Raw genomic sequence first — 26447 nt, forward strand, 5'->3', positions numbered from 1 at the left:
ACTAAAATAAAAGACATTGGTGCTATTTGACCAAACAGTAATGCACTGCCCGGGTTGGCCCAAGAATTGGTGGTCTAAGAGCACAGTGCTACCCCACCACCCCCAATTCTTTCTGCCCCTAGGCCCATCTCCATCCATACATCTCCCATCCCCAGCTCATCACCCCTTTTAATTTTTAATTATTTATAATAAAATATGACATTAGGTTACAAGTTGGAATAATAACCACTAGTAGAAAGCTGAGAACCTTTGGATGGGAGTCACCATTGCATAGTCCCTAGGTAATGTCCAAGAGTCATAGGAGATTACCAAATGGTGAGTTCTTACATAAACTACATATTTAAAAGAAGCTGATGGAAGTTCCAATAAACCTCCTTTGAATATGAAGTAAGGGCACATTATATAGTTAAAGGCATGTTTAATAATTGCAATCTAAAGTACAAGAAGAAGAAGAACTTTCACCATCCCAGCTATCCAGGAATCAGTACTGCATTTAGACATTACCCTTTCCTAGCATTGTGTTCACTTACATGCTTAAATGTTGTTCGATTTACCTTCAAGCAAACTGTTATCAGATGTATTTTCTGGGTGAGTGTTGTCATGTGACATCAGACATCATGAACTTCACACACTCCTCACTCAATTTATTCAAAATTAGTCCAGTCTACCTAACCATACCATCTGTATAAAAGAGGTGGAGGGTCTTTTGGGTGGCCATATCTGTCCCTCAAACACAAGCAAAAAACACAAATTGGTGGCATCCACAACTTCTGTCTCCTTGTGGATATTGCAGCAGGAATGGTAGCCTGTTTAACGTGATTATATTGCTGCCCCCCATGTGTTGTCATCTAAGACCCATGGACCCACTATGGCCAGCCAGCCTTGTGTCCTACATTAACTGTTTATGTTCATAAGGAACTATATTACCCAGAACACTACCCTGGAACTCCTCATCAGTTCTGCATCAGTTTTAATTAAATAAATAACGTCTTGTTACTAAAAACAACAGAAAATTAATTAGTGTTGCAAATAAAATTGTGAGGCAACGTTATTAAAATAGTGCAATAACTATGGAAACCAATGGAAGTAGCACTATTGTTCGAATTGCAACACTTAAAAAAAAAAAAAAAAGCCTTTAGATCTCCAGCCTGCCCATCTAAAAATGGTTATTCAGTATTGTTCTTCTCTATTGCAGGTTGTGATGCTAAGTTCTGCTTCGGACTTACTGAAGTATATTGATGAAAAACAATTAACACCAGAGTTTGGAGGGACACTGCAATATCGCCACTGCGACTGGGTTGTCTGCCGAACAGTACGTATATCTAGTTTCCTAGCTTATTGTGGTAGATGGTGAAATGCAGAAACACCTTATCACACTTATTTACCTTCATTAAGTGGTTATGGTGGTTAAAGTGACCCATTAAACACCAAGCTAATAACTAATTCCCCAACTCATTCTACACATATGTCTTTAGCTGGCCTTTATGAAACTACTAAAGGTGAATAGGAAATGCAAGCATTTAGTCTTTGATAACAGGATTGTGACAATGGCTATCAACAAAAGTGAACTATATATTTAATCTATTTTCATATATATTCCCTCTGTTTGAATCTCTTTTTTAATTTTTTTTTTCCCTAAGCTCTTTAGTTTTCATAAAATACATGATGGAAAGTAGTGACTAGTTTTCCTAACCTATAGCACGTAAGCTGACAAAGCTTGATAATAGACAGAGTTTAAAGGAACACTTTAGCGTCAGAAATACAAATGTGTATTCCTAACGCTATACTGCCCTAGTCACTGTTCAGGTGACTGCGCCCCCACTGCTAGGATTAAAAAGGTGAGTTTATTTGCCTTTTCTCCCTTGCAGCGTCGGTTTCCCGTATACCGCTCCGATCTTCGGCTGAGATAATCGAGATTGATGATCTCGGACAATCCAATGCTTTCACGTAGGATCAAGTTGGCATCGGGGCATGTGCATTCCCCCAAGAAGCGAAGCGAGGCTCTCAGTCTCCTCCCACCTCTGCTGCACAACTTGCTGGTGAAGAGATCAAAGATCTCCTTCATCTGCCATGCCACTTGGTAATGAGGGTAGAAGGGAGAACCACATGCTCCCTCCTCCCACACTACCAGAGCATTCCACAGGTTACCATGGCAATGCTCTAATGCTTTACTTGGCGGCGGCCGGAAGGAGCTGCCTGCACCTACTGGGGGTCCAAACAAAGCAGCACATCTCCCACAGGACTACCAGGGAATAGGATTCCTTCCCTCCCTGGCCCCAGGGAAGCCTAATGAAGGGGGTAATAAACTAGTGTTTTTTTTCTTCAGCCCTTTACCCACCAATTGCAGCCCCTATGCCCCCTACTACAGCCCTTACTGCCTGCTACAGCCCTAAATTCCCCATTTGCAGCACTTATGTCCTACTATAGAACCTAACTCCCTATTACAGCCCCTAACCCCCTATTGCAGCCACTGCTACAGCCCTTACTAGTGCCATTTTAATCAAATAGCAGCCCCTATCCCTATTATAGCTTCCAATTCCCCTACTACAGTCCCTTATCCCCACTGCAGCTTCTACCCCCACTCAGAGGCAATAGTTCCGCCACTGCGCCCACTGTAACCCTTCTTCCCTCAATTGTAGCCCATATCATCACACTACAGACCCTATAACCCACTACCACCCAGTGTTTAACACTGAGCTGTGTTCGTTGTTTGAATGTAAGCATATTTTTTTATGGAGTATATGTGTGTGAATGTAGGGGTATACTTGTGTGAAGTGCTGTGTGATTTTACATACTGTTACCATTTTTAAGCAGTGCTTTACTTGCGTGTGTAGTGTTTTCCTTTGAATGTAGAGTTATGTCTGTATTTAGTGTTTAGATTTGAATGTAGGCATGTATTGTTTGTAGTGTAGGCGTTTCAATGCTATAAGATGTATATACACATCCAGACACAGATATACACATACAGACACACAGATACACAGCTACACTGATATACAGATGCAAATACAGACACACACATATATACATATAGAAAGATAAACACACAAACAAACAAGCAGATAGATACACAGATACACATGCAGACGTACATAGAGGCACACACACAGATAGACAGACAAACGCACATATAGACACACAGATACAGACACATGCAGATACACAGGCAGATGCACAGAATGACACGCATACAAACACAGATACACTGACACACATATGAACACACATGCAGAGACACATATACTCATACAGACCTCTCTGATTGGTTACCTGAGCGTCGGCTGGCGGCTAGGGGGGGGAGGGGGGCAATAGGTCCCCCTTTAGTTTAAAAGCCCCCACTCGCGCGGCTTGGGTGTGGGCTCGGTAGAGGGGACACAGGTTTTTTGTTTTTTTTAACAGTGAGCAGCCACAGGCTTCTCACTGTTTAATAGACATGCCCCTACTCGCAGTATAGCGAGTAGGGGCATATTAATTACTAATACTAAGTCATTTTTACTTAGTATTAGTAAATTTAGCTGAAATACCAATTTAGGTCTTTCAGCCTTTTGGTAGATAGCTCCCCTAATACCGTGGGAATTAGGGAGTTATCTACTTACTCATTCCCATCCATTGACTGTAATGGAAGTAACTTACATTTTATATGAACGTGTTACTTGATTGTTGTAAGTGTTGCAAATGCTTACAGCTGAATCCTGGCTATGTTTGTATACTTTTTATTTAAACTGGTACACAGTGTAACATTCTTCCACTGGGTGTATTAGTACTTCGGCACTTCGACACATCGGAACTTCAGCAATTCGTCAATTCAACTATTCGGACATTCGGAAGTATCCGAATGTCTGAATGTCTGAATTGCCTGAAATGCGTCCGAATGGACATTCGAAACGAAATGAATTGCACATGTCTAAAAAAAAAAAAAAAAAAAAAAAAAAAAGTTACTTGCTCATGATCCACAATCTCACATTTAAATAAAAGGAGGTTTTCTGTACCACTGAAATGGCCATTTGAGTTTAAGCTCACCTGCCCCATAGAGACAACCCTTCACTGACAGATCACCTTGCACTTCCATAGCTATTGGAGTGGTACCAAAAAACTCCTATTTAAATGTGCATTGGAATTTAGGATACTTTTCAGAAAGTTTTTTTTTTTTGCCTTTGTTCAGTGTATTTTGGCTGTTATATACTCTAGCCATTGCTGCTGTCCAGGAGTGGTGGGAGTTTGAGTGTAGGGCTTACTTTTGTGTGTTTTATAGTAATCAGTTTGACATGTACAGCTCTTGATTAGACGGCTTGGATTAAGCAAGTGAGGTGCTTCATTCAATCTATTTGTTGGTGAGAATGTTGAAAGGATATAACTTATTTAGTGTTCTTTTGTTTGACACACTTGTAATGTTATTTTTGTCTCTTGTAATCCCTGGCCAGGCTATTGAGGGCTTTGCACTGACCGTAAAAGAAATTGCTCAGTTGCTACAGGGTTTTGGTACTGAATTGGCTGAGACCGAGTTACCAAGCGACATGTATTCAATTGAGCGCATTCTAGCAAATCGCACTGAAAAATACTGCCAGTTGAAGGTATGTAATTAGATTTCATGAAGACAAATTACGGCTAACCTCTTGAAAGAACAGCAGTTTTACTTTTTAACCATATATGCAGTTTTATAGCCAATATTTAGAGACACAATTAAACTCTGAATACAATAAAATAAATACGGTGTAGAAATTCAGTCACATCAATGTTAAATGGAAAGTGTTTTTTTCTTTCCTTCCTAAATCAATGTCTTTTTTATTTAAAGTAAAATTTAATTTTCTTGTAACTGTTGCTGCTGTGTTACACAGCTATAGTGTCTTCTGTATTTCTTTTAGCTTAACATGGAGACTTTGAGTGACATTTCCAAGTTTTCTATAAAATAGTTTTTGGGCAGATTGGCAAACCCATGATATTCCCCGGGTCCAAAGCCCGCCCTTCTGCAGTTCATCTTAATGAGAAAGTTGCGATTCAGAAAATGTAGGGTTTGCACTTAAAGACTCCATGCACCATAACTACTACAATGAGAAGTAGTAGTTATGGTGATTCCAGTGTCCCTTTTAATCTAAGCCTCTCAAAATATAGTGCACATTTATTAAATCCATTCAAGTTTTAGCTCTTGTTTCTGATGCTACAGGTCACTGTTACCCTGCTTTTCTTCCATGTTTTTAATGTCCCTCTCTTCCAACAAAATATTTCTAGTGTGTTATTAATTCTACTACCAGTATTCGGGTTCATGCTTTTATGCTTTATGACAACTCATAGCATATTTACCTCTCTCTATCTTGTGCTATATTTGATGATATTCATTTCTCTGGTTCTTTTGAATTGTCTAAATTCATTCTAGTGCAGTTTTTATGTGCTTTAATACGCAAGCGTGTATTCCTACCAACTACCCTTACAAACCGCTTAATATACCAAATATAAACTGATACTTGGTAGTAGGTTTTAAGTCCATCCTGCTCTCAATAATTCAACACTCCAGGGTGTTACCATTCTTTATTTAAAAGTAATTTGTATCATTGGGTGCCATGTATGTCATCAATATATTGTTAAAACACTACTATAAATTCCCTATTCCATCATGAAATGTGTTAGCAGAAACTTAAAGAATGCCATAAAGTGTTTTCTATATGATTTGTACAGGAAGATATGACATCAGTGATGAAGGAAGGCAACCTTTTACTTAATAGCTTTGAATCACCTGGCTGCAGTTTTAGTGAAGACAGCGAACATCAGAGGCACGGAGACTGGGAAACTGTGAACAGGTAGAGATGATGTGCACACTAAACGTAAAATGTAACTGCTAGAGAATACATCTTTTTTTATTTGTATTGCTTCAAGACGGAGTCTGATATTTAATCACCGTGTTCTCAGCAATGACAACTTTTAAAACCTATATTATTTCTGCTGTTGTCTCTCCGTTCCACTCCCCCATGCTGAAAGGATTAACAGCCCTTCAGTGACTTACCTGAATCCAGCGCCGATGTCCCTCGGTGCTGGGTCAGGCTCCGCCCACGCTCCTCCCCTGCAGGCGTCAGCTGGCGGGGAAGGCCTAATGCGCATGCGTGGCAATGGCCGCACGCGCACATTAGACCTTCCCATAGGAAAGCATTATTCAATGCTTTCCTATGGGGATTCTGGCGACGCTGGTTGTTCTCATGCATAGCGTGAGGACGCCCAGCGTTGTTTAAAACCCTTTTCGTGTTCTAAGAACACTAGAGGAGGATTTAACCCTGCAAGGTAATTATTGCAGTTTATAAGAACTGCAATAATTAAACTTGCAGGGTTAAGGGTGGTGGGAGTTTGCACCCAGACCACTCCAGTGGGCAGAAGTGGTCTTGGTGCCTGGAGTGTCCCTTTAAATTCTAATAAAGTGGCATGTTATCTTGGCGCCTACGTAACAAGTTGCCTGAAAGGGTAGCAAATCAGCTGCCTAAACATGGATGCTGTAGCACTTGTGCATGAACTTACATGTCCTGAATTGTATTGCAAGTTCAGCACCAGCACATACAATCATATGTTTGATAGAAGTGAGGGAAAACTGTGAGTCACATGGTCAGATCATGGGACTTAATATGTCTGTTAGAGTAGTAGAGATAAAAATAAATACATAAAAATGGAAAAAAAATAAAAAAGAAGAAGAAAATAAATGAGTAAGTTAACACATAATAAAATGTATGTCAAAAATGCACCATATATTTTGGTGATACATCAATACCTAAAAAGTGCGAGTGCAGGGGGGGCCTGGCAGCAAACATGGGCGGTCGCACGCTTTAGGAGCTCCAGCTAAGACAGGCACAAGAAAGCCACGATCGAGTGACCCAAAAGTACCAACGGCAAACGGTGACCAGAAACGTACACAGCACGACGAGAGCAACTGAATGGTACCGAACCGGCACTGGTGCGCCGCAGACAAACCCGATCCAGCCATGCGGCCTAAACCTGAGCGAAGTCTGGGACCCGGGGGAGATGGCCGACCTCCCGCCACTGGACGGGCTCCCAAGCGTGGGCACACTGCAGCCCTGCTACCCCCCCCTCTGGACCGGCGGGGGATATCCCGGTCCTCGCAGGGGTCGAATAGCCCCATGAAGCAAACAACCCAAGCGACACAAGCCCTGTCCATGAGGGACCACCAGGGCCAAACTAAAATGGCGGCGCAGAAGCAGTGCAGAACGAGGCACAAGATGCACAAGCCACCCAAACACATAACAGTGTTCTTTGAACAGCTTCGCACGTACCTTTGGGAGAAGTGTAAGGCCAAGAGACAGCCCTTCCAACAAGCGGTGAAAGCGGTGGCGAAGTGGATCCGCCCGGCGGTTCGGCGCTGCCTGAGGGGAAATCCCCCACGCAGCCCCAATACAGCCTCCCGAGGCGACACAGGTACCTGCAGGCGACCACACACAAGCGAGCCCTCCATGAAGGCGACGTCTGCTGAGGCATCATCAAGCCTCCTTCCCAGCACCCGGCACAGCACGACCTGGATCCCTGCGGACACAGCCACAAAGAAAGAATCAGAGCGGCTGCATACACTTCTGAGCGGGAAAAAACGGCGGGTCTTTCCCTCTATGGGAGTCGGCTGAATGGCCTAACACATTCTACCATAGCGGAACTGTGTGTCATCTCTCCCTTGGGCTGGACTGTGCTCTGCCCCTCGAGGGCATCGGATAAACTGAGCCGGCAAGTGGGACTCTCTGGGACTAACAACCAAAGAGTGATTTCCTTATGATCGCTTACTATTTTTTCCTTTCACATTATTATTTTCTTTTCCTTACATATGATGTTCCCAGCAGCCCTGATAGCCGATATACCAATATTCGGCCCTCGATTACTAATGCCTTTCCTTACCACTCTAAAGGGGCCTCCTAGGGGGTTAATGTTGACAGGCCAACAATAAGTTCTGTGTTTAACTGTTACCCTCATACAATGTTTTACTGTTCCGGCACCGCTGGCCTCCCTGCTCGGCCTTTACTTAAATGTTTAGTTAATACCCATGCCTAGAATGCGTAGGACGGCTATTTTGACTAACAAGCTGGACATAGTAATGTTTTACAGGGCAGGCACCTAGGGAGAATAGCGATGTTAAGGCATATTATATATTATAGGCAAGTTATAGATCGTATTTACATTTTAATTCTACTGAGCACTTCTACCATGCTATACGCTACCCTGCTTTAAGCTTTTATCGTTATGGCCTACATATGTACACTGTAACCGTACTATGTTACTAGCTAGCCCTATCTAAACCTAAGCCCAACTAGCAATGTTTTATACACGTATAGCCTAGCATGATGTACTCTAAAAATTGATGTCAAGCATATCCTAACACAAACAGTAAGTTCTGTTCAGCCTGTTAATATTGACAGTGTTAATGTCAAAATTGTGCATACATCCTTTCTAACATACCTGTTCCTGTACCTCAAGCAATGCACACCCAGCAGGTTAAATTAGCACCATTAATCCCACGTTTGTAACTCGCTTTAAATAGTCAAGCTACCTATATATATATTTTTTTTCTGCCTCATAGTTGAGACAGCGTACGTCCACATATTTTGTAGGGGCACATATGTCTACCGAAGCAAGCCTGTAACCCTATCATGTCTTACTGCCTTAGACATAATAATTCAGAGTGTTTCACATTTCAAATCGCATGTTTACCACGCTTTATATTTCTATGCAACTGCCTACATCTTGTTATTTTCATGTTCTAAAACATAAAAAATGTGCTGTATAACAAGCCACATGTTGAAATGATGACAAACCGCTTGCAGCAGCTGTTGTGGCGCTGTACGCTTTACTGTTACTCCATGCACGAATAAAAATAAAGAATAAAAAAAAAAAAAAAAAAAAAAGTGCGAGTGCAGCGCTTAGTTTTAAAAATAGGGACTTACCCTCAAAACTGTTATAATTACAAATTATTGTGTAGTGAGTAAATAATATTTTAAACACAAAAACGTGAGTTACAATTAACTCACAATGTAGAGAGTCATTTCAGGATATAGGCTCTAAACTCTGCAGCCTCTGTGCCTTTAAAGTGGCAAACAACAGCCTTTCTTCAGTCAGCAGCTCTCAATAAAGTGCATGTGAATGAGAAATGATAGAGAGACAAACACCTTCTGGGTGTAGTACTTCTGTAGTAGTATATGATTGAATGTTATGCTCACCTTGCTCAGAGCATTTCAACAACTGGCTCCAAGTTTGAAAAACCAGTGTCACTTTAGGGGTGACACTCCCCTTACTAGAACACGGATGGCAGAAGAAGACAAGAGGGAGTAAGTATATTACCTTTTATTACCAATATAATATATTAAAAACAGTATAAATATCAGAAATTAAACATAGGCAAAAATACAAAATAAGTTTCTCCTGCCTCTGCCTCTCGCCTGGAATAGCAGCTTTTTTAATTGGTAAATTCATCCTGTTGTCTGGTCCCATTTTTAAATGCCCGCCCGTTCCGCCCTTTTCTTGGTTGGTCCAATCCTTTTGCGTTTTTCTCAGGTGATGTATGCTGCAGGGCGGTGCTCCCATAATGATCCTCGTCTGTTTGTGTACCCGAACAGGGACGCGCAAACTCTCTCGTGATATGACTCTAACTGTTTACGTTCAAGACTACTATACCCATAATGCTCCACCATATCATTGCGGCCCTACATTTCTGGACTGGGTCATCCAATTTTTAAACTGAAAAATTAGTTCTCGCAGTCCAAATGGGCAGTGTTTAAACATAAAAAGGAAAAAAAAAATTATATAGAAGTTATTACATTGTGTCTTAAAATACAAACATCTACATTTCCATTTAGGATACTTTATTTATCTCTCAAATGTTAGTAAGTATTTCAAATGTTCAACTAATGAATATATGGATGTATTTTGTATCTCTAAATAGTTAATAGAAAACTTTCCCCCATTTGTTCAAATAAATATCTGAAAAAAAAAAAGGTGTAAAGTTTTTTTTTTTATTCATCTGCCATCCAGGTTCTAGTAAGCAGAGTGTCACCCCCAAAGTGACACTGGTTCTTAAAAACTGGGAGCCAGTTGCTAAAAGGCTCCAAGCAATGTCAGCACAACATTCAATCATATACTACTTTGAAAGTAATAAAAGTACTGCACCCAGAAGGTGTTTGTCTCTCTATCATTTCTCATTCACATGCTTTTTATTGGGAGCTGCTGAATGAATATCCCTTGAAGAAAGGTTGTTGTTTGCCACCTTAAAGGCACAGAGGCTGCAGAGTTTAGAGCCTATATCCTGAAAATGCTCTCTACATTGTGAGTTAATTTTCACTCACGTTTTTGTGTTTAAAATATTATTTACTCACTACACAATAATTTATTTTTTGTTTTGCATGTATTTGTAATTACTACAATTTTGAGGGCAAGTCTCGATTTTTAAAACTAAGCGCTGCACATGCACTTTATAAAAGGTAGGGGTCTATCACCTAAATATATGGTGCATATTTGACATACTATTTGTTTGGTGCGTTATTTAGAGTACCCATAAAGTGTTTTTCAGCTGCTATATATAAATATAATCACTCAAATGAGTAATAAGCGCCACATATTTTCACTCTAGTTTTAACCTTTTTCACAATATAAAATGTGATATGACAAAATGGATCCACTGCACAATGTATGGTACTGATGAAATAATAAAAACTAAATAATAAAATGTGTTGCCTAAAAAGGTACATAAGTTGTAGGATGGATATATAAAATCACAACCGATGCAGAAAAAAGTGCATACAACCAGACTGTTGCGTAATAAACCCCCTCAAAATCGGTAAAATTGTGCCCCGAGGAGTAGACCTCACATTGACAAAATAAAGTCCAAGAAATTTGAGGTATCAGCTGACCAAGACATTATCCCCAATGAAAACACATGATGGGAACCTAAGTAGAGAATGCTAAATCTCATAGATAACAAAAGAAAAGTAATAAACCCTATAATAAACCGTTTCAGTAATATGCACATTTTGACCAGCAGGACTCATTGGTATGTTGGAATTCAGATGATAGGGATATAGAGTGCTGGTGCAGGTGTTAGGTTCTTGGTTGGTGAGTGCCTTTGATGGCCAGTCAGTAGGCATTCACCTAAGTATCTTGAAAAGCTTGTCTTCCGGAAAAAGGGGCTGCGTCAGGGACGTAGTAACAGTGGTGGACAGCAGCAATTAAAAAAACGTGTAGCGTCCAATTAACTTCTTCAGGGGGGGAAAAAGTCATCATTATTTATATACATTCAAGTGTTTGTTCTTCGAATAATGAGATATAACTGAATTGTGAAAATCAGATTAAAATTGTGAAGCTGTGACTATAGCTGATTTTCATAATGTGTCCAAATTAGCTATATTGTTCTAAAATGTACAATTTAAAGTCTACTACACATTTCTGTGCCGTGAATAACGTCCTAATTGACTGTGTTTATACATTAAAGTCTCTATCAAATATTTTTTTAGGCTGCTTGCTCAGTTACTTGAAATGGAAACTGCCTTTGATGGTTTTTGGGAGAAACACCAGCTTAAAATCAAGCAATATTTAGAACTGCTGAAGTTTGAGCAACATTTCCAAGAGGTATAGTAAATATCTATAAGAAGAATACTTGTTATAAAAAAGGAAATCCTTTTAGATTCAGCCAAATTACTGCGTCAGTGGCTTTGTTTCAGGAAAGAAAGCTATTGAAACAGTTTCTGTAATCAAAGACGTGGCTTTCAAAAGAACAGATTTGTTTATTGAATGTAAACCGTTTTGTTAATTGTACAGGAATCTCTAAATATAACGCATAATGATCTGCTTCGGTAACAGTAGTCATTTTTAGAAATGGAGCAATTTTGGCAGTAGTTGCATTGACAGACACATTCTATTTGAATCACAGAAGTTTGTACTAGTTTGTATGCTAAGCCATGTGGTATATCCACTAAACAGTGCTGTTTCCTATTTGACTATTTTGTCCTACAATTTAAAATTAAAAAAATGTTAAGAGTACATATATTATATTATAATGTGACTGCTAGTACACTTTGTACAAATCACCTAACAGCATCCAAATAAGAAAAAGTGTCCACTTAATGTGCTGTTGACACAATAAAAGCCCTGATATTTATAACAGACAGTAATGGCCTACGGTACACAACCTTTATAAAAAAAAAAAAGCATAAATGTGTAGCAGCACATCAAATTGTATTTTTATGAGTTTATTACATTTCAAAACAAAAACTATTATTTCACCTCAAAGGCAGATTAAAAATGTGATATCTGGCATCAAAACCTATCCATCAAAGTAAGATGCTGTTCTTGTATCATGGATAGACAAACAAACAAACAAACAATCCAATATAGGATTCATGGGAAAAACTGAAAATGAACAAAAACTGTAGTAGAAGCAGAGAATGATGCCAAGCAGACCCCAAGTATAAAGTCAGACTGTTTTAAAACAGTTTGACTTCATATAATGGGGCGTGGGGGTGAAAGGGCATTCCTAGCACCTTTCTTTAACTACAATGCGCTGATGTGGTTATGGTGCTTGGAGTGTTCCTTTAAAAGTGGCAGTAAGTCCTAAATGTTAGGAATGACGGGTATACTTTACTTGTTATGTATTCAACTGCACACAAATATGGTATCAGGCTGGAATAAATGTATAGGAATTGTAGTTTGACAAACCTGAAGGACTACAGAACACTCAGCACAACATTAAACACCACATGTTGGTGCTGCAAGTAGCTAGAGTGAGCAGCACCCCATTATCAAACTATGTGCTTGAATCCCGTTATTCTTAGCTTGCACTGGCTGACTAGGATTTGTGGGATGATAATCTCATCAGTTTGGATGGAATTTGGGATGCATGTACTTCACCACCACATGCATTTCAAGCTGCCATTCTGAATGTGGTGTGGGAATTCTGAAGGGAGCCATCTTTCAACACTATATTTTTTTATCTATACCCATGCTGGAGATTTCTCTAGCAGACTGGATGTAGAAAAAGCTATACCTAAAGCTTTGCATCTCTTCCCAAGTTGTGTTTCAAAGCTGTTGTATACAACAAACATAAACTCCAAGGAATCCATGTTTAAAATGGAATAATGAGGCAAAATTTTGATTATTTGTTGAACTAACTTGCATATGCCCACCCAGAATCCCTTGCAGTAGTAACATCATTGCAAATGTGAGATTTCCGTGGGAAAAGCAAGTCATATGGCTTGACTGGTGTGCAGATCTGTGTTTAACAATGCATTGACTATCCACTGACTTCAGGTGGAAGGGGTTTCCAATCACTGTTTTTCCACACCATAACTTTAGTAATTTGTACAAGGAAGACAAGTTTATATTGTATGTTGTGTATTTGTGTATCATTATTTACTTTTAGATTTGTATATAGATGATGCAAAGTGAACTTTTGTGTGATCTGTTTTGTAGCTGAAAAACTCAAATGAGTATTTGATGGCACAACAGGCAAATATTCTAAATACAGGAGACAATGTCGCAGAAGTCAGGCAACGCTTAATGGATTTGAGCAATTTAGAGGAGAGCTCAAAGGTAAGTTTGACTTTGTCATTTTGCAGAAATGTATCTTTTGTGCATTACTTTAGTATAGAAATATCCCCATAAAAATAACATCAAGAGCCCAACATGAATTAAAGAGTAACCAAATTTAAAACAATTTACTTCTCATTGAGGAACTTCCGAAACTGTGCTTTTTGGAGTTCCCTCGTCTGCTCGCATGCATGCGCTGCACCCACAGTAAGGAAGAACACGGGTCTGAGGTCTGTTGAGGGGGTCCAAGGAATGAGGAAAAAAAAAAGTTGTTTGGTTGCCAGCCATAAAGGGGTTTCAAAATTTATTTATAAAAGTGCACCTTTATCACCTTTTTTCATTAACATGCAAAACAAAAATAATCATACAAAACCCACAAAATAGTGGCAAACAGTAGAAATAAAATAAGCATAATTACAGACCCAGGGGGACATGCAAGTCAGATGGATGGCAGTAAGACTGAATGTTTCTTAGAAGCATTTCCAAACCAAAAGCTTGGTGTGGTATCCCCATCTATAGGCTATCTGGTTATCCATGAGGATCTTTGTCACAGGTGCGAACTCCCTCCTTTTTGCCATCATTGCTGCTGAAAGATCTGCAAATATCTCCAGCTTAGAAAAGTTATCATGGAATAACCAGTGCTGTTTACATGCTTCCATCAAGGCCTCTTTTGCTCTAAAGTAAAGCATTATTATAGCATAACAACAACAACATCTAGGGCTGAGTCCCCGGCAAGCCTCTTGGTTTTGGAATTTGGAGGGCACGAACCATGTGCCATTTTGATACTGGTGGTGCAGGTACAATCACCTTAAATATGGATAGTATTTAGTTATGATGGACTTCAGTGGACACAGACTCCGGGATACCTCTCACGTGCACATTACTGCATCTGGTCCTGTCTTCCGCATTAGCGATTTTTGCTGCCAGCCTCTTCTATAATGCCTCAAGTGTGGATATTTTATCTTCAACCTTATTATAAGGACCACAAAATTCTTCTAACTTGTGCTTGGTGTGGCTTGTGCACTCTCCCAGGGCCTGCAGATCCCAATGCAGGTCACCATCTATTTTCATGAAGTTGGTCTGGAGGGTCGAGTGCGGGCTCTGCAACATCTTGTGCATTTTCTGATTATGGAGATAGGATACGAAAGCGGTACCTTGGTCACCACTTGGTCTGTCACGTTTTATTAACAGTGGAGTTTTTGGATCATCTACTGCTCTAGATTGTTAAGGTTGCATTGTCGCCTGCCTTTATACACTGGTATTAGGGCGGTATATTTTCTAGCAAGTTTCCTCCAACTTTAAGTGGGTTTATTGTCGATCTGGCTTGGGTAGACGCAGAGCTGCAGAAGCATGCCTCGGCTAGCTTTCACGTTCAGGACACTCCCCAGCAGCTAGACTTTTATAGTCATTGTTCCCTTCTCTCTCCATATTCCTTTTCTTGGCCTTATGCCATGTTCTTCCTCTCTAATATTTTAAGTTTTTATAAGGCACGATATAGCACATATCCAAAATAGGAACATCACAGAAGGCATACATATGTCTACAAATTGCACTTATTGCAATTTCACTGAGCACAATGAGATAACAAATTAAATTAACTTAGTTAGAATTAAATGTGCCTTGATAGTGAAGGAAGTTTTTATGTCCCAAATTGTATTTTTCTTTACAGGATTTAATGTCAAGGTCTCAGATGGTAATTTTACACGGACACCAGCTAGCCGCAAATCATCATTATGCACTAAATTTAATTTGCCAGCAATGCAATGAGCTGCGGCACATGTCAGATGTTTTGTCAGAGGAGATAAAAAAGAAGCAAGTTCGACTTTCTACAACCCTCGATCTCCACATCCAGCTACAGCAGGTACACCACAGACTGTTATGACTAAAAATGATTTCCATAACACTTCTAACAAAGGGGTTAATTTACAGTGAACGGTCTATCAGCAATAGTCATATCCCTCTGTATGGTGCTCGAAACTCGCTTACATATTGTTAAAAGGAGTAGGCAGAACCTTGGCCATGCTACTGTATGGCAAAAATAAAGAAAAATGGTTCAGCGTAAACCTTTATCAGGTCTGATGAGGCCTTTTTCTAGGCTGGAACAATACTTGATCTGTTTAGGCACCTAAAAAAAGAACACCTAATTTGAGAAGTTTGTGCAGGGTACTTTTTTTTTTGTTTCGTTATAGTGCAGGTTTGGGTATATGGGGCATTGTAGGCCTAGGGGGAGGGTGTCTGCTGGGTAAACTGCCTCCCAGCTATCAAACAAGCTGACTGCCTCTCTCAGCTCACCTTAGTGTGCCACGGACTAGACTAGATACACATGTAAACTTAACGTACAGCTTGGTTCAATACGACATTAATGGAGTTTATTCACAAAGCAGTAAAGTAGGCAAAACAGCAGGATTGGAAAAGAAAAAAAAACCCTCCCACTTATCAATAGTCATAGGTAGACTTAGTTGTAAAGATACCACACCTCCCAACAATTGGCGGGAGAATCAGGATGGGGTGTGCTCGGGCCATGAGGAAACATCGCCAGTGATGTGACCTGCGTCATGAGCAATTACCATAATGGGTGGGCTTGCCCACTGCCAGCCTACCCGGCCAGCTCCAGCCTTTCCAATTATGCAAGGGAGCACAGCCCAATGCACAGCATATCTAATGATATGTGCTTTGCAGCCCAGGAACACTTCCCTGGTGTCACCCGATGCAGGACACCAGGCAACTAAAGCAGGACAAGATCCCAAAATAAGGGCTGTCCTGAAAATGCAGAAATGTTGGGATGCCTGAGATCTTGAAGCCAGTCCTGGATATGAATTGTTCTTCTTATTACATGGTCTTTATTTTGATCACTGTGATTTTTAGATATATGTTCTGTACAATGATCAGCCAAGGAGACACTGTTATATTACCAATCATTTATTTATTTGTAGAATATGTAAATGATTTAATGTTGCTGAAATTCTCATTATTATAAAATAAATAAAATGGCTCCTTTGGTATGTAAATAAAATGGCTCCTATGGTATGTAGGCATTGTGGTAAATAATGAAGCACATTAAACTCACAAGGTAACATACCAGTCCTAGATTATCAGACTTTGCAATATCTTGTCCCATTCTCCTTATTTCTATTTACATTCTGATTTTCAGGCCCTTGAATGCTGTGATAAAGGTGCTTATTTTCTAGCTAACCAGCAAATGGACAAGTGTCAGTCAAAGGAGGGGGCACAGAAAGCCCTGCAAGATGTGGAGAGGTTTCTGGAAGACTCCAGTCTTTACTCAAACTACGACCCTGAAAGCTTGCTGTGTGAATATCAAGCCATTTTAACAGATGAGCTAAAGGTAACCTAGTATGTTATTATTTACAGTAAGTTAAGATGTTGGGTGGAATGCCTTGCAGATACATAAAAAACATAGAATAAAAAAGTGCCACTTATAGTTGTAGTGATGCCACTTGCTGTCATTGATGTCTAAAATGGGAAATCTTACCCAGGAAAGTGTCAGAGCTGCCCAGAAGGGTCATGTCAGGCTCTCTGGTTGGCCTCACTCACGGAAGACAATGCAGAGAGCAAGTGTACTCTGCATAGTCCTAGTCCCCTTAGCATAATGTAAGTGCATGTAATGATTCACTTGAGCAATTCTGGCTAGGGTCAGTTTCCTTGCCTTCCTGCATGCGAGACACCAAAAGCAAATCTGGTAAGGCGGGACATGTGTCTAGGGCCTGGATGCCCAATATGTAGCTTCCTTAGATATTTTAAAACAACCTTTATTATTATTATTATTATTATTATTGCCATTTATATAGCGCCAACAGATTCCGTAGCGCTTTACAATATTTTGAGAGGGGGGGATGTAACAATAAATAAGACAATTACAAGAAAACTTACAGGAATGATAGGTTGAAGAGGACCCTGCTCAAATGAGCTTACAGTCTATAGGAGGTGGGGTATTAGAAACATTAGGATAGGAAATATCAAGTAGGAGTGAAGCAGAGCTGGAGGAGAGAGCAAAGCACTATCCCATAGGAGAGCAAGCGACAGGTATGTAAGGGAGAGATTACTCTGGGAGGCCATACGCTTTCCTGAAGAGATGGGTTTTAAGGCCCTTCTTAAATGATTGAAGACTAGGGGAGAGTCTGATGGCAGTAGGCAAGTTATTCCATAGGAGAGGAGCCGCCCGTGAGAGGTCCTGCAAGCGTGAGTTGGCCGTACGGGTGCGAACAGCGGTCAGGAGGTGGTCGCGGGCAGAGCGGAGGGTACGAGGAGGGGCATACCTCTGATGCTTTGTCATTCTAAAGACGTTGAGACAGCATGCAAAGCATTATGGGAGTTGTAGTTATACAATATCTGGAGATCTACATATTGGGCATCCCTGGTCTAGGGCATTTGTGGGCATTTATAATGAGTGAATACTGTGAACATTGTGTTACTCTTATGTGCAGTTTGGAAATCCTGTGTGTATTCTGCATATCAGGGGCGGGCTGGGAAGGGGGTCAGGGAGGCAATTGCCCCCCAGGCCGCCCTAAACCCAGGGCCGCCCACACCCAGCAAAAAAAGGAAAAATCTGAATCCCCTGCTTCTGGCTGAGGAGTCCGATTTTTCAACTTACCTCACTCTTCCTGCAGTCTGCAGTCAGTGGAGTCTGATGATGTCAGGAGGAGGGGGCGTGACTTCCACTGCTCTTCTCACAGGACCGCTGGGGAGTCTGGGAGAAGAGCAGAGGAAGTCACGGCACCTCCCTCTGACATCATCAGGAGAGGACGACTTCACTGGCTGCTGCTGGTTGCTGCTCCTGTTGGCTGCTGTCCACCCCTCCCTGGCCTAAGGTAAGACTCAGGGAGGGGGGAAATACACTTTAGTGTTTTTTTTATTCCCCTCCTCAGCCCTGTCCCCTCCTCAGTCCCTGTCCCCTTAGTCAGCCCCTGTCACCCTTCCTCAGCCCTGTCCCCTTAGTCAGACCCTGTCCCCTTAGTCAGCCCCTTTCCCCTCCTCAGCCCCTGTCCCCACCTCAGCCCCTGTCCCCACCTCAGCCCCTGTCCCCTCCTCAGCCCTGTCCCCTCCTCAGCCCCTGTCCCCACCTCAGCCCCTGTCCCCACCTCAGCCTTAGTCAGCCCCTGTCCCCACCTCAGCCCCTGTCCACACCTCCCCTTCGTCAGCCCCTGTCCCCTTAGTCAGCTCCTACCTCAGCCCCTGTCCCCCCTCCTCAGCCCTTGTCCCCCTAGTCAGCCCCTGTCCCCTTAGTCAGCCCCTGTCCCCTTGGTCAGCCCCTGTCCCACCCTTTCCCTGCTCCTTTCCCCCCTCTCAGCTCCTGCCCCCTTCTTCAGCCCCATGCCCCCGAACAACAGCCCCATAACATCCCCACTACAGCTCCTCTCCCCCAATTGCAACCCATATTACCCACACCACAGCCCCTTTCCCAAATTGTAGCCATCAACTTGCTTCAGCCCCTATCCCCCCATACAATTCCTAAACCCCCAATTACAGCTTATACCCTCCACTACCACCACCCCCTGTCCCTTTACTCAGCCCCTGTCCACTGGTTTTAAAAGTGTAAAGTTTGGGTGTGTGTGTATGAGTATGTCTGTGTGTATGAGTATGTCTGTGTGTATGAGTATGTCTGTGTGTATGAGTATGTCTGTGTGTATGAGTATGTCTGTGTGTGTCAGTATGTCTGTGTGTGTGTGTGTGTCCGTATGTCTGTGTGTGCGTTAGTATGTCAGTGTGTCTGTGTGTGCGCATCAGTATGTCTGTGTGTGTGCATCAGTATGTCTGTCTATGTGTGTGCCAGTATGTCTGTCTGTGTGTGTGTCAGTATGTCTGTCTATGTGTGTGCAAGTATGTCTGTCTATGTGTGTGCAAGTATGTCTCTGTGTGTGTGCCAGTTTGTGTGTGTGTGTGTCAGTATGTCTGTCTGTCTGAGTCAGTATGCCTGTAACAGTGTGTCTTTCTGTGTGTGTCTGTGTGAGTATCTCTGTGTGTGTGTCAGTATGTCTGTGTGCAAGTATGTCTCTGTGTGTGTGCCAATTTGTCTGTGTCAGCCAGTATGCCTGTGTGTGTCAGTATGTCTGTCTGTCTGAGTCAGTATGCCTGTAACGATGTGTCTTTCTGTGTGTGTCTGTGTGCCTGTCAGTGAGTGTGTGCGTGTGCCTGTCAGTGAGTGTGTGTTTTTAGTATGTGCCAAATCAGCAAGTGTGTGTGCCTGTCATTGATTGTCTGTTTAGGTGACTGCTCACCCCCCCCCCCCCCCCCCCACACACACACACAAACTTTCAATCACATGGGAAAGGTGTTTTTACTCTCCTCTTGGTGCAATGGGCCACTAGACTGGATTTGCCCCCCAGGCCTAAGGCTGCCAGCCCTCCCCTGCTGCATATGGTGTGTCCTGATGTGTCTTATTTGCGTAATGTGTGAACACTGTGTATGTTGTATTACTCCAGTGTGTAGTGTGCGACTTTTGTCTAATATGTAAATACCGTGTGCAGTGTGTAACTAATTTGTCTAATTTATGGATTCTGTGTGTTATTCTGATGTGCAGTGTGTAAATCCTGTCTGAAATATGTGAATGCTGTAGTGTGTTATTGCTGTCTCTAATATGTGAATATTTTGTGCAATGTATGAATCGTCAGTGCAGTGTGTGAATACTGTGTGTTTCATTGCAGATTAAATTAAATCATTAGAAATTGGTGCGCAAAACCTTACAAAACATGTAAAATACAATACCAATGTCTTCTCAAATATATCCTAAAAAGTATATTTACAAATACATAGTGCAGATCAATACAACTAAAATAAATTAAACTACACTTAACATAAAACAAATTCCCGAAGGAATAAAACTCACAAATGGAGAGTGGTTTGTAGTGCCAACCACATTGTCCTGCCTCGGGAGGATCAAGTCTATGGGGAGTGTTGGATCCCAAATCCTATGAGTCTCACTCAAAATAACATGTTTTGTGCACCCCCTGTTCATTGAAACAAGTACATTTACCGGTTCTGTTGTTATCTAGCACTGCAAAGGGGGCTAAAATGTCTGTGCTGTCTGCAGTCCTCAAGTACTGCTGGCCTGTAGATGTAGAGGCATAAGGCTATCCTAGCCATAAATACGCATAAGGCTAGCCTAGCTATAAGATAAGACCAGTGAAGGCTAATGAAAGTATTTAGAAAATTGGGCAGACTAGATGGGCCGAATGGTTCTTATCTGCCCTCACATTGTATTTTTCTAAGTTTCTAAAGGGCTGCTTTCCCTGAACCCAAAACATGTTTTACTTGAATTTTTAGAAAGTATAGATAATGTGGGGAGTAATGCATAGATATAAAGAGCATCTCTTGCAACTACTCCCGTGACATGTTAGGCATCCAAAGATACTGACATCATCTGCACAACTCTATTACCTTTCTTATACCAATTCCTTTGCCAAAAATAGGGCCAGGCTGTGAACTCTAATCCAAGTGGCATGGCAACAAGGAGATTATATGGAAGACTAGAAGAATATATATTTAATCACAGAGTAGATTGTTCAGAACGAACTGTACATCCAGAATCCACTTTATATTTAACTAGAAAAAAAATGAGGAGAGAGATGAACTTAATAATGTATATGTCTTCTCAAAGTATGAAAGGGTCAACATTTTTTTTTTTTTTTCCATTAAAAATATTTTATTGTACTATGGAGGCAGATTCGGGTAGCAGACAATCTTTTAATGTTAATAAGATGCTCAAAAAAAGCCACAAATTACAGATATGTGCCATGACACCAGCAAAGCACAGAACAGCTGCATAGGGAAGATTTGAACATTAAAATTACAAACTGTCATTTATAGCTAAAACGTCTTTTTTTTTTTTGCAGTTCTGTGTCGCTAGACTGGCAAACAGACGCAGCTGCACATTGTAAATCAAAACTCGTGAGGTTCCTGTCGGCTTGTGACCTAGTTTCCTAGGGCATAGAGTCAAATATATTATATGAATCTGCCCATAATCACGTATATAGAGAGATATTAATTTTTTTAAGCATATTAAAGGAAAATTATAATTTTTTACTACCTCTCTTAAACACTACGCAGATGTGACTTTTCAATTCAATACATCGCTTTATTATTATCCTGGGACAGGAAAATGATCATTCAATAATTCATAATTTCTATGTACAAAACAATCTACGTTTCAACCCTTTAAGGGTCTTTCTTGAAAAATACCCTTAAAGGGTCGAAACGGTGATTGTGTTGTGCACAGAAATTATGACTTATTAATAGTTTTTCTTCAATAAATACACCAGTCACCTTTAACCTATGTTTCCTTTTATTTTATTTATTTATATATATATATATATATATATATTTGTGTAAGGGGCAAATAGCCGTATATGGAGTAAGGATCCAGCACAAGCGTAGGATAGTATAAAGGGAGCAAGTCGGTTGTGGTGTGCCGAGACCGACGATACGGTAGGCCTGTAAATAAAGAGGGCCCACCAAGGAGTAAGAAAGTAAAGTAAATGGAAAGAAAAGAGAAAGTGTTGAAATGAGGAGTGGGTGGGAGGGTCATTCTGATGCTGACCTCAAGCGATATGAGTCAGGTAAGGGGTGCCCCTTATATAGGGGAGTGAATTAATTTAAGCCCCTCCCACAAATACAGGCCAAACGGCCTTAATACATATATATATATTTATTTATTTTAATGTAATTTTTTTTATATATATTTCAAAGATTTGCAGGGTTATTTACTAAGGTGAGAATGCAATGTAAATTCAAAGATAATTTTTAATTTAAGGTCAGAGAAGCCAAAATGGAGTTACAGCTGACTTAGAGAATTTCTCCAGTTCGGCTATTTGACATTCACTTTGTGCTATTTTTAATTCTCACTTTTGTGAATAACTTTATTGGTGTTATAATGAGATGCATAGACTATGTTATGGTTTAGTGGTGGGATAAGGGTATGGTATAGGATGGAGTTTGTAAAGGGACTTAAATCAATATGTATGGGGCCGGCCAAACCATTTTCAAATGACTTTGGCCATGTTGCTGCCTAGTAACATTCCTGTTTTCATCATTTATGTATATAGCACTGGCTAAATTTTCATCTGTGGAGTGAATTTCACATTTTAAAAGCCTAGTATAAGTAGTCAGATTAAGTATTGGTATTGAATGCTATTTGTTGATATGGTTTATTTATTTAACATTTCTTACAGAGACTCTTTTTCCGGGATGCTTTATGTAGATTAGTAATAATAAAAGTCACAAATGGGCACATTTAAAACATTAGACTCAGATTGAGGTAGACTGAATTAAATCTGTTGAACATTGGTAGAGGTGCAGTGATGGGTAAACTAGAGGTTAGTTAAGAATAATAGGAGCAAGGAGGAAGGTGTCATGAGGGATATTGGAATATGGAGGACCGGAGAAGGTGTTTGTAAATAGATGGGTTTTGGGGAATTTACAAAATGATGGCAAATAGGTGGTTGATGGGATATGATGGCTGAAATAGTTTGCTTGGTAAATGGAAAAAGGGGCAAAAATTGAAGAGTGAGTTAAATGTAGTAATGATATGGGAATGGAGAGACAGGAAGGCCTGTTTGTAGAGATGAATAAAGAGTGATGTGGAGGCCCAATGTTGTAAAGTGAGCATTATTTCAGTAGTGAGGAAGCACAAACAGACCAAAACATGATTAGACAGATGATGGCTGCAGCATCCTGAATTTGCTAAGGAAGCATCAAGTGAAGTTTATAAATGTCTTGGTTAATATTAATGCAATAAGTACGATGAGGAAGCGAATAGGGAGTTTTTTTAAGCCCAGAAAGGGATGAGCGGTCAAAGTTTTCAGATAATCATGAGGTGTTCATAGCAAATAAAGGAAATAAAGGATACGTTGCTGTCACACAGGATTCCAATTTGACTACTTTGGCCTTAAATTTTAATTAACTTTGAATAATAATACATTTGCTATTTAGCAAATAACCCTTAAAGGTCTTTAGCTCTAGGTGAAAAGAGGTTTATTTTTATTATGCAAGAAGTAAGATTACTTCCTTCCAGGAGAAGACATCAGTATGACAGGTGAGACTTTAATTGGTCATAAAATAAATCGCAGACAAAGATAATAATTTATGTATTCTTACAGTGGCTCCACTTTATTGTTAAAATTACAATTTATAAATGAAATAAAAGTTATTGATTTGAGTGATAACATTATTTTATGTTCTTCAGAATCATAGAACATTTACACTTTTTAATAAAACAAATAAATAAAAAAAAATGGTATTATAAGTGACATATTATGTAGGCTCTACTGTATCTAGTCTGTTTTGGAAGCAATGTGCAAAGCTCCAAAAATATTTAATCATTTTTTGACCGTTTGACAATTTAGTAAACCTTACCATTCAAAATTCTGAATTAACAGAACCAAGTTCAAGCTGTTCATCTCAAAATTGAAAATGTGCGAGGTTTGTTTGAGAACAGGCAAACTTGTCTCAAAAAGTTGGCTGATAAGCAAGTGAGGCCGGTTCAGTTGGTGGCCCCTCGACCAGAGACTTCTCCAAGAGCAAAATCACCACTGTTCTCACCAAGGCATGGTAAGTTACCAGTTTAAATTAATATTCCTATATCAATCAAAAACAGGGCAGGGCTATATTAATCAATCTAACCATTCTGTTTAAAGCCCACTTGTAAGTGTAATCCAATCGAAAATATAATGGTTTTCAACTCTTACATATCCTCTCCCATGGTATAAGTGTCTGGTACCAAAAGCTGATTTGACACATATTTCTAGTAATCAAATTGTAAGTCGCTCGATATTGGAGAACTCTGGAAGTTTCCACCCTCCCTAAAAACTATAACCTTAAATAGCAACCAAGCATGGAAATAGATGTCACATAACTTACATAACTCCTCTCCAACATTTGAACACTTTTGTCACAATAATACTTCCCCTTGCTCTGATGACAGTACCTAAGAGTCACAGGAAGAGTTTTTTTTACTATAATTAGGGGATGATTCTTTGCCATGTGGTGCAGCCCCCTCAGTACACTATGTCCTACAAAAGTGCTAACACTCCTTTATTTTCTGTAATGCCACTTCCCCCTTTTCGCTTTTAATCTTTATTTTCCCGCTTTCTTATTTCATATATCTCCCATTGCCTATGGTAACTGTGTGTAATTTATGAAAACGATGCATGTTTGCTATGTTATATTTTTTAGAATTATAAGAAAGATTTGTTTTGGGAGAAAGATAATAATTTTCAGTACACAGTATAACATATGTGATTGACATTTAGAATTTTCTAATATAGGTATGGATTTCAATTCAACTCTGAAGTTCTCTTTTGACATAACATTGCCAGGAAAAAGAACAACACGGAAAGTTCAAACTTCTCGTAAGGTAATATAGGGTTAACATACAATGGAGCATCTTTATATGATCATTCGCACTTTATGACTTTCGACTAGTATTACTAGAGTGTTTTTTTAACCTTATTCACAATTCAAAAATGTCACAACTTTATTCTACTTGTAATGCCACCGAAGTTAGAAATCGTGACCACCTTAAAACTGGGTTTAACTTTAGTAATCCTCATCACATATCTTATTCACGATTAAAAAATAGCCCAACCTTTTTCTGCTTGTAATGACAAAAACATGTGGTAGTCTGCTACTAGAGGTTGTTTCCCAATAACTGCAATAATTACTATTTCAGGGTTAAGGGACCTGGGACACCGCACCCAGACCACTTAAATGAGCTTAAGTGGGCTGGGTGCCTGTAGTGGCCCTTTAAACAGATAACAACATACCAAATACATATTATTGCTCCTGGTCTAGTACATTGTGATTATGCAAACCATTTGTTGTGCAAATGAATTTCCTATCAATGCATGTATATTAATAAGTAAAAAAAATATATATATATTTATATATATATATATATATATATATATATAAACCTGCTCAGCCATCTGGGCTTACATATGGGTTTTCCATGTAAAAATACAAATATTTAACTCTTGTTATTTTTCCTGATGTATTTTTGCACCATTTATATATTTTACGTGGGATGTGTGATATCTACATAAATCTGGTGAACTATCAAGTTTGAAAAAAAAATATTTTGTGCTTCTCTTATTATTAAGTACTTTTATTATAATTAAAATAATAATGTTTGTATACTTTTTTTGTATTAAAAGCAAACACTTACTATTTTTTGTGTTTAGATGTATGAGAATATAGGTACATATCCTTTCTTTTCTTTTTTCTTTTTTTTTTCCACACCTCTAGTAATATCAACTTATATTTGCTGTTACATCCATATTAATGCAGATGCTGGGGCTATATGCTATTGGTACCAATAAAATATGCAGATTTTGTCAAACAAATACAAAATAGTTATGCTACAAACTGGAAGGACTGCATCCATAGATTCATGGGTTAATAGAGCATATTGCCCTTTTAAAACATATTCTTTTCCCACGACTCTCAACATGCTGACCTCATCTATCAAGCTAAAGGAACACTATAGGGTCAGGAACACAAACATGTTTTCCTGACCCTATAGTGTTAAAACCACCATCAAGCCCTCCCTTGGCCCCCCTAAATATAGCAACACAATTTTTATTCCAGTCTGGTGCTGCTGGCTCTGCCACTGATCTGCATCCTTGGCTGACATCATCAGAAATGGTGTTCTGAGCCAATCACAATTCTATCACATAGGAAAGCACTGGATTGGCTGAGACTGTCAATGAGGCAGATCAAGGGCAGAGCTAGCACAAACACAGCCCTGTCCAATTAGCATCTCTTCATAGAGATGCATTGAATCAACGAGGAACGTTCAGTGTATGCATGCAGAGGTACAGCAGCAGTGTGCAGCACTGCCCCAGGAAGCACCTCTAGTAGCCATCTGTGGAGTGGCCAGTGGAGTTATCCAT

General features: G+C 40.0%; 1 protein-coding gene across 1 annotated transcript in view; it reads left to right on the plus strand.

The window, feature by feature from the left end:
• MCF2 (MCF.2 cell line derived transforming sequence) overlaps positions 1-26447 on the plus strand; it is a 167807-nt gene that overhangs the window by 85881 nt on the left and 55479 nt on the right. Inside the window, exons 6-14 of the mRNA XM_063433524.1 lie at positions 1196-1312; positions 4422-4571; positions 5671-5792; positions 11475-11589; positions 13429-13548; positions 15215-15406; positions 16697-16888; positions 23934-24105; positions 24822-24910. Coding sequence (XP_063289594.1) covers positions 1196-1312; positions 4422-4571; positions 5671-5792; positions 11475-11589; positions 13429-13548; positions 15215-15406; positions 16697-16888; positions 23934-24105; positions 24822-24910 — 1269 coding nt within the window. The remainder of the gene's footprint in view (positions 1-1195; positions 1313-4421; positions 4572-5670; positions 5793-11474; positions 11590-13428; positions 13549-15214; positions 15407-16696; positions 16889-23933; positions 24106-24821; positions 24911-26447) is intronic.

This window comes from Pelobates fuscus, chromosome 9, assembly GCF_036172605.1.
Source record: "Pelobates fuscus isolate aPelFus1 chromosome 9, aPelFus1.pri, whole genome shotgun sequence".
NCBI lineage: Eukaryota > Metazoa > Chordata > Amphibia > Anura > Pelobatidae > Pelobates > Pelobates fuscus.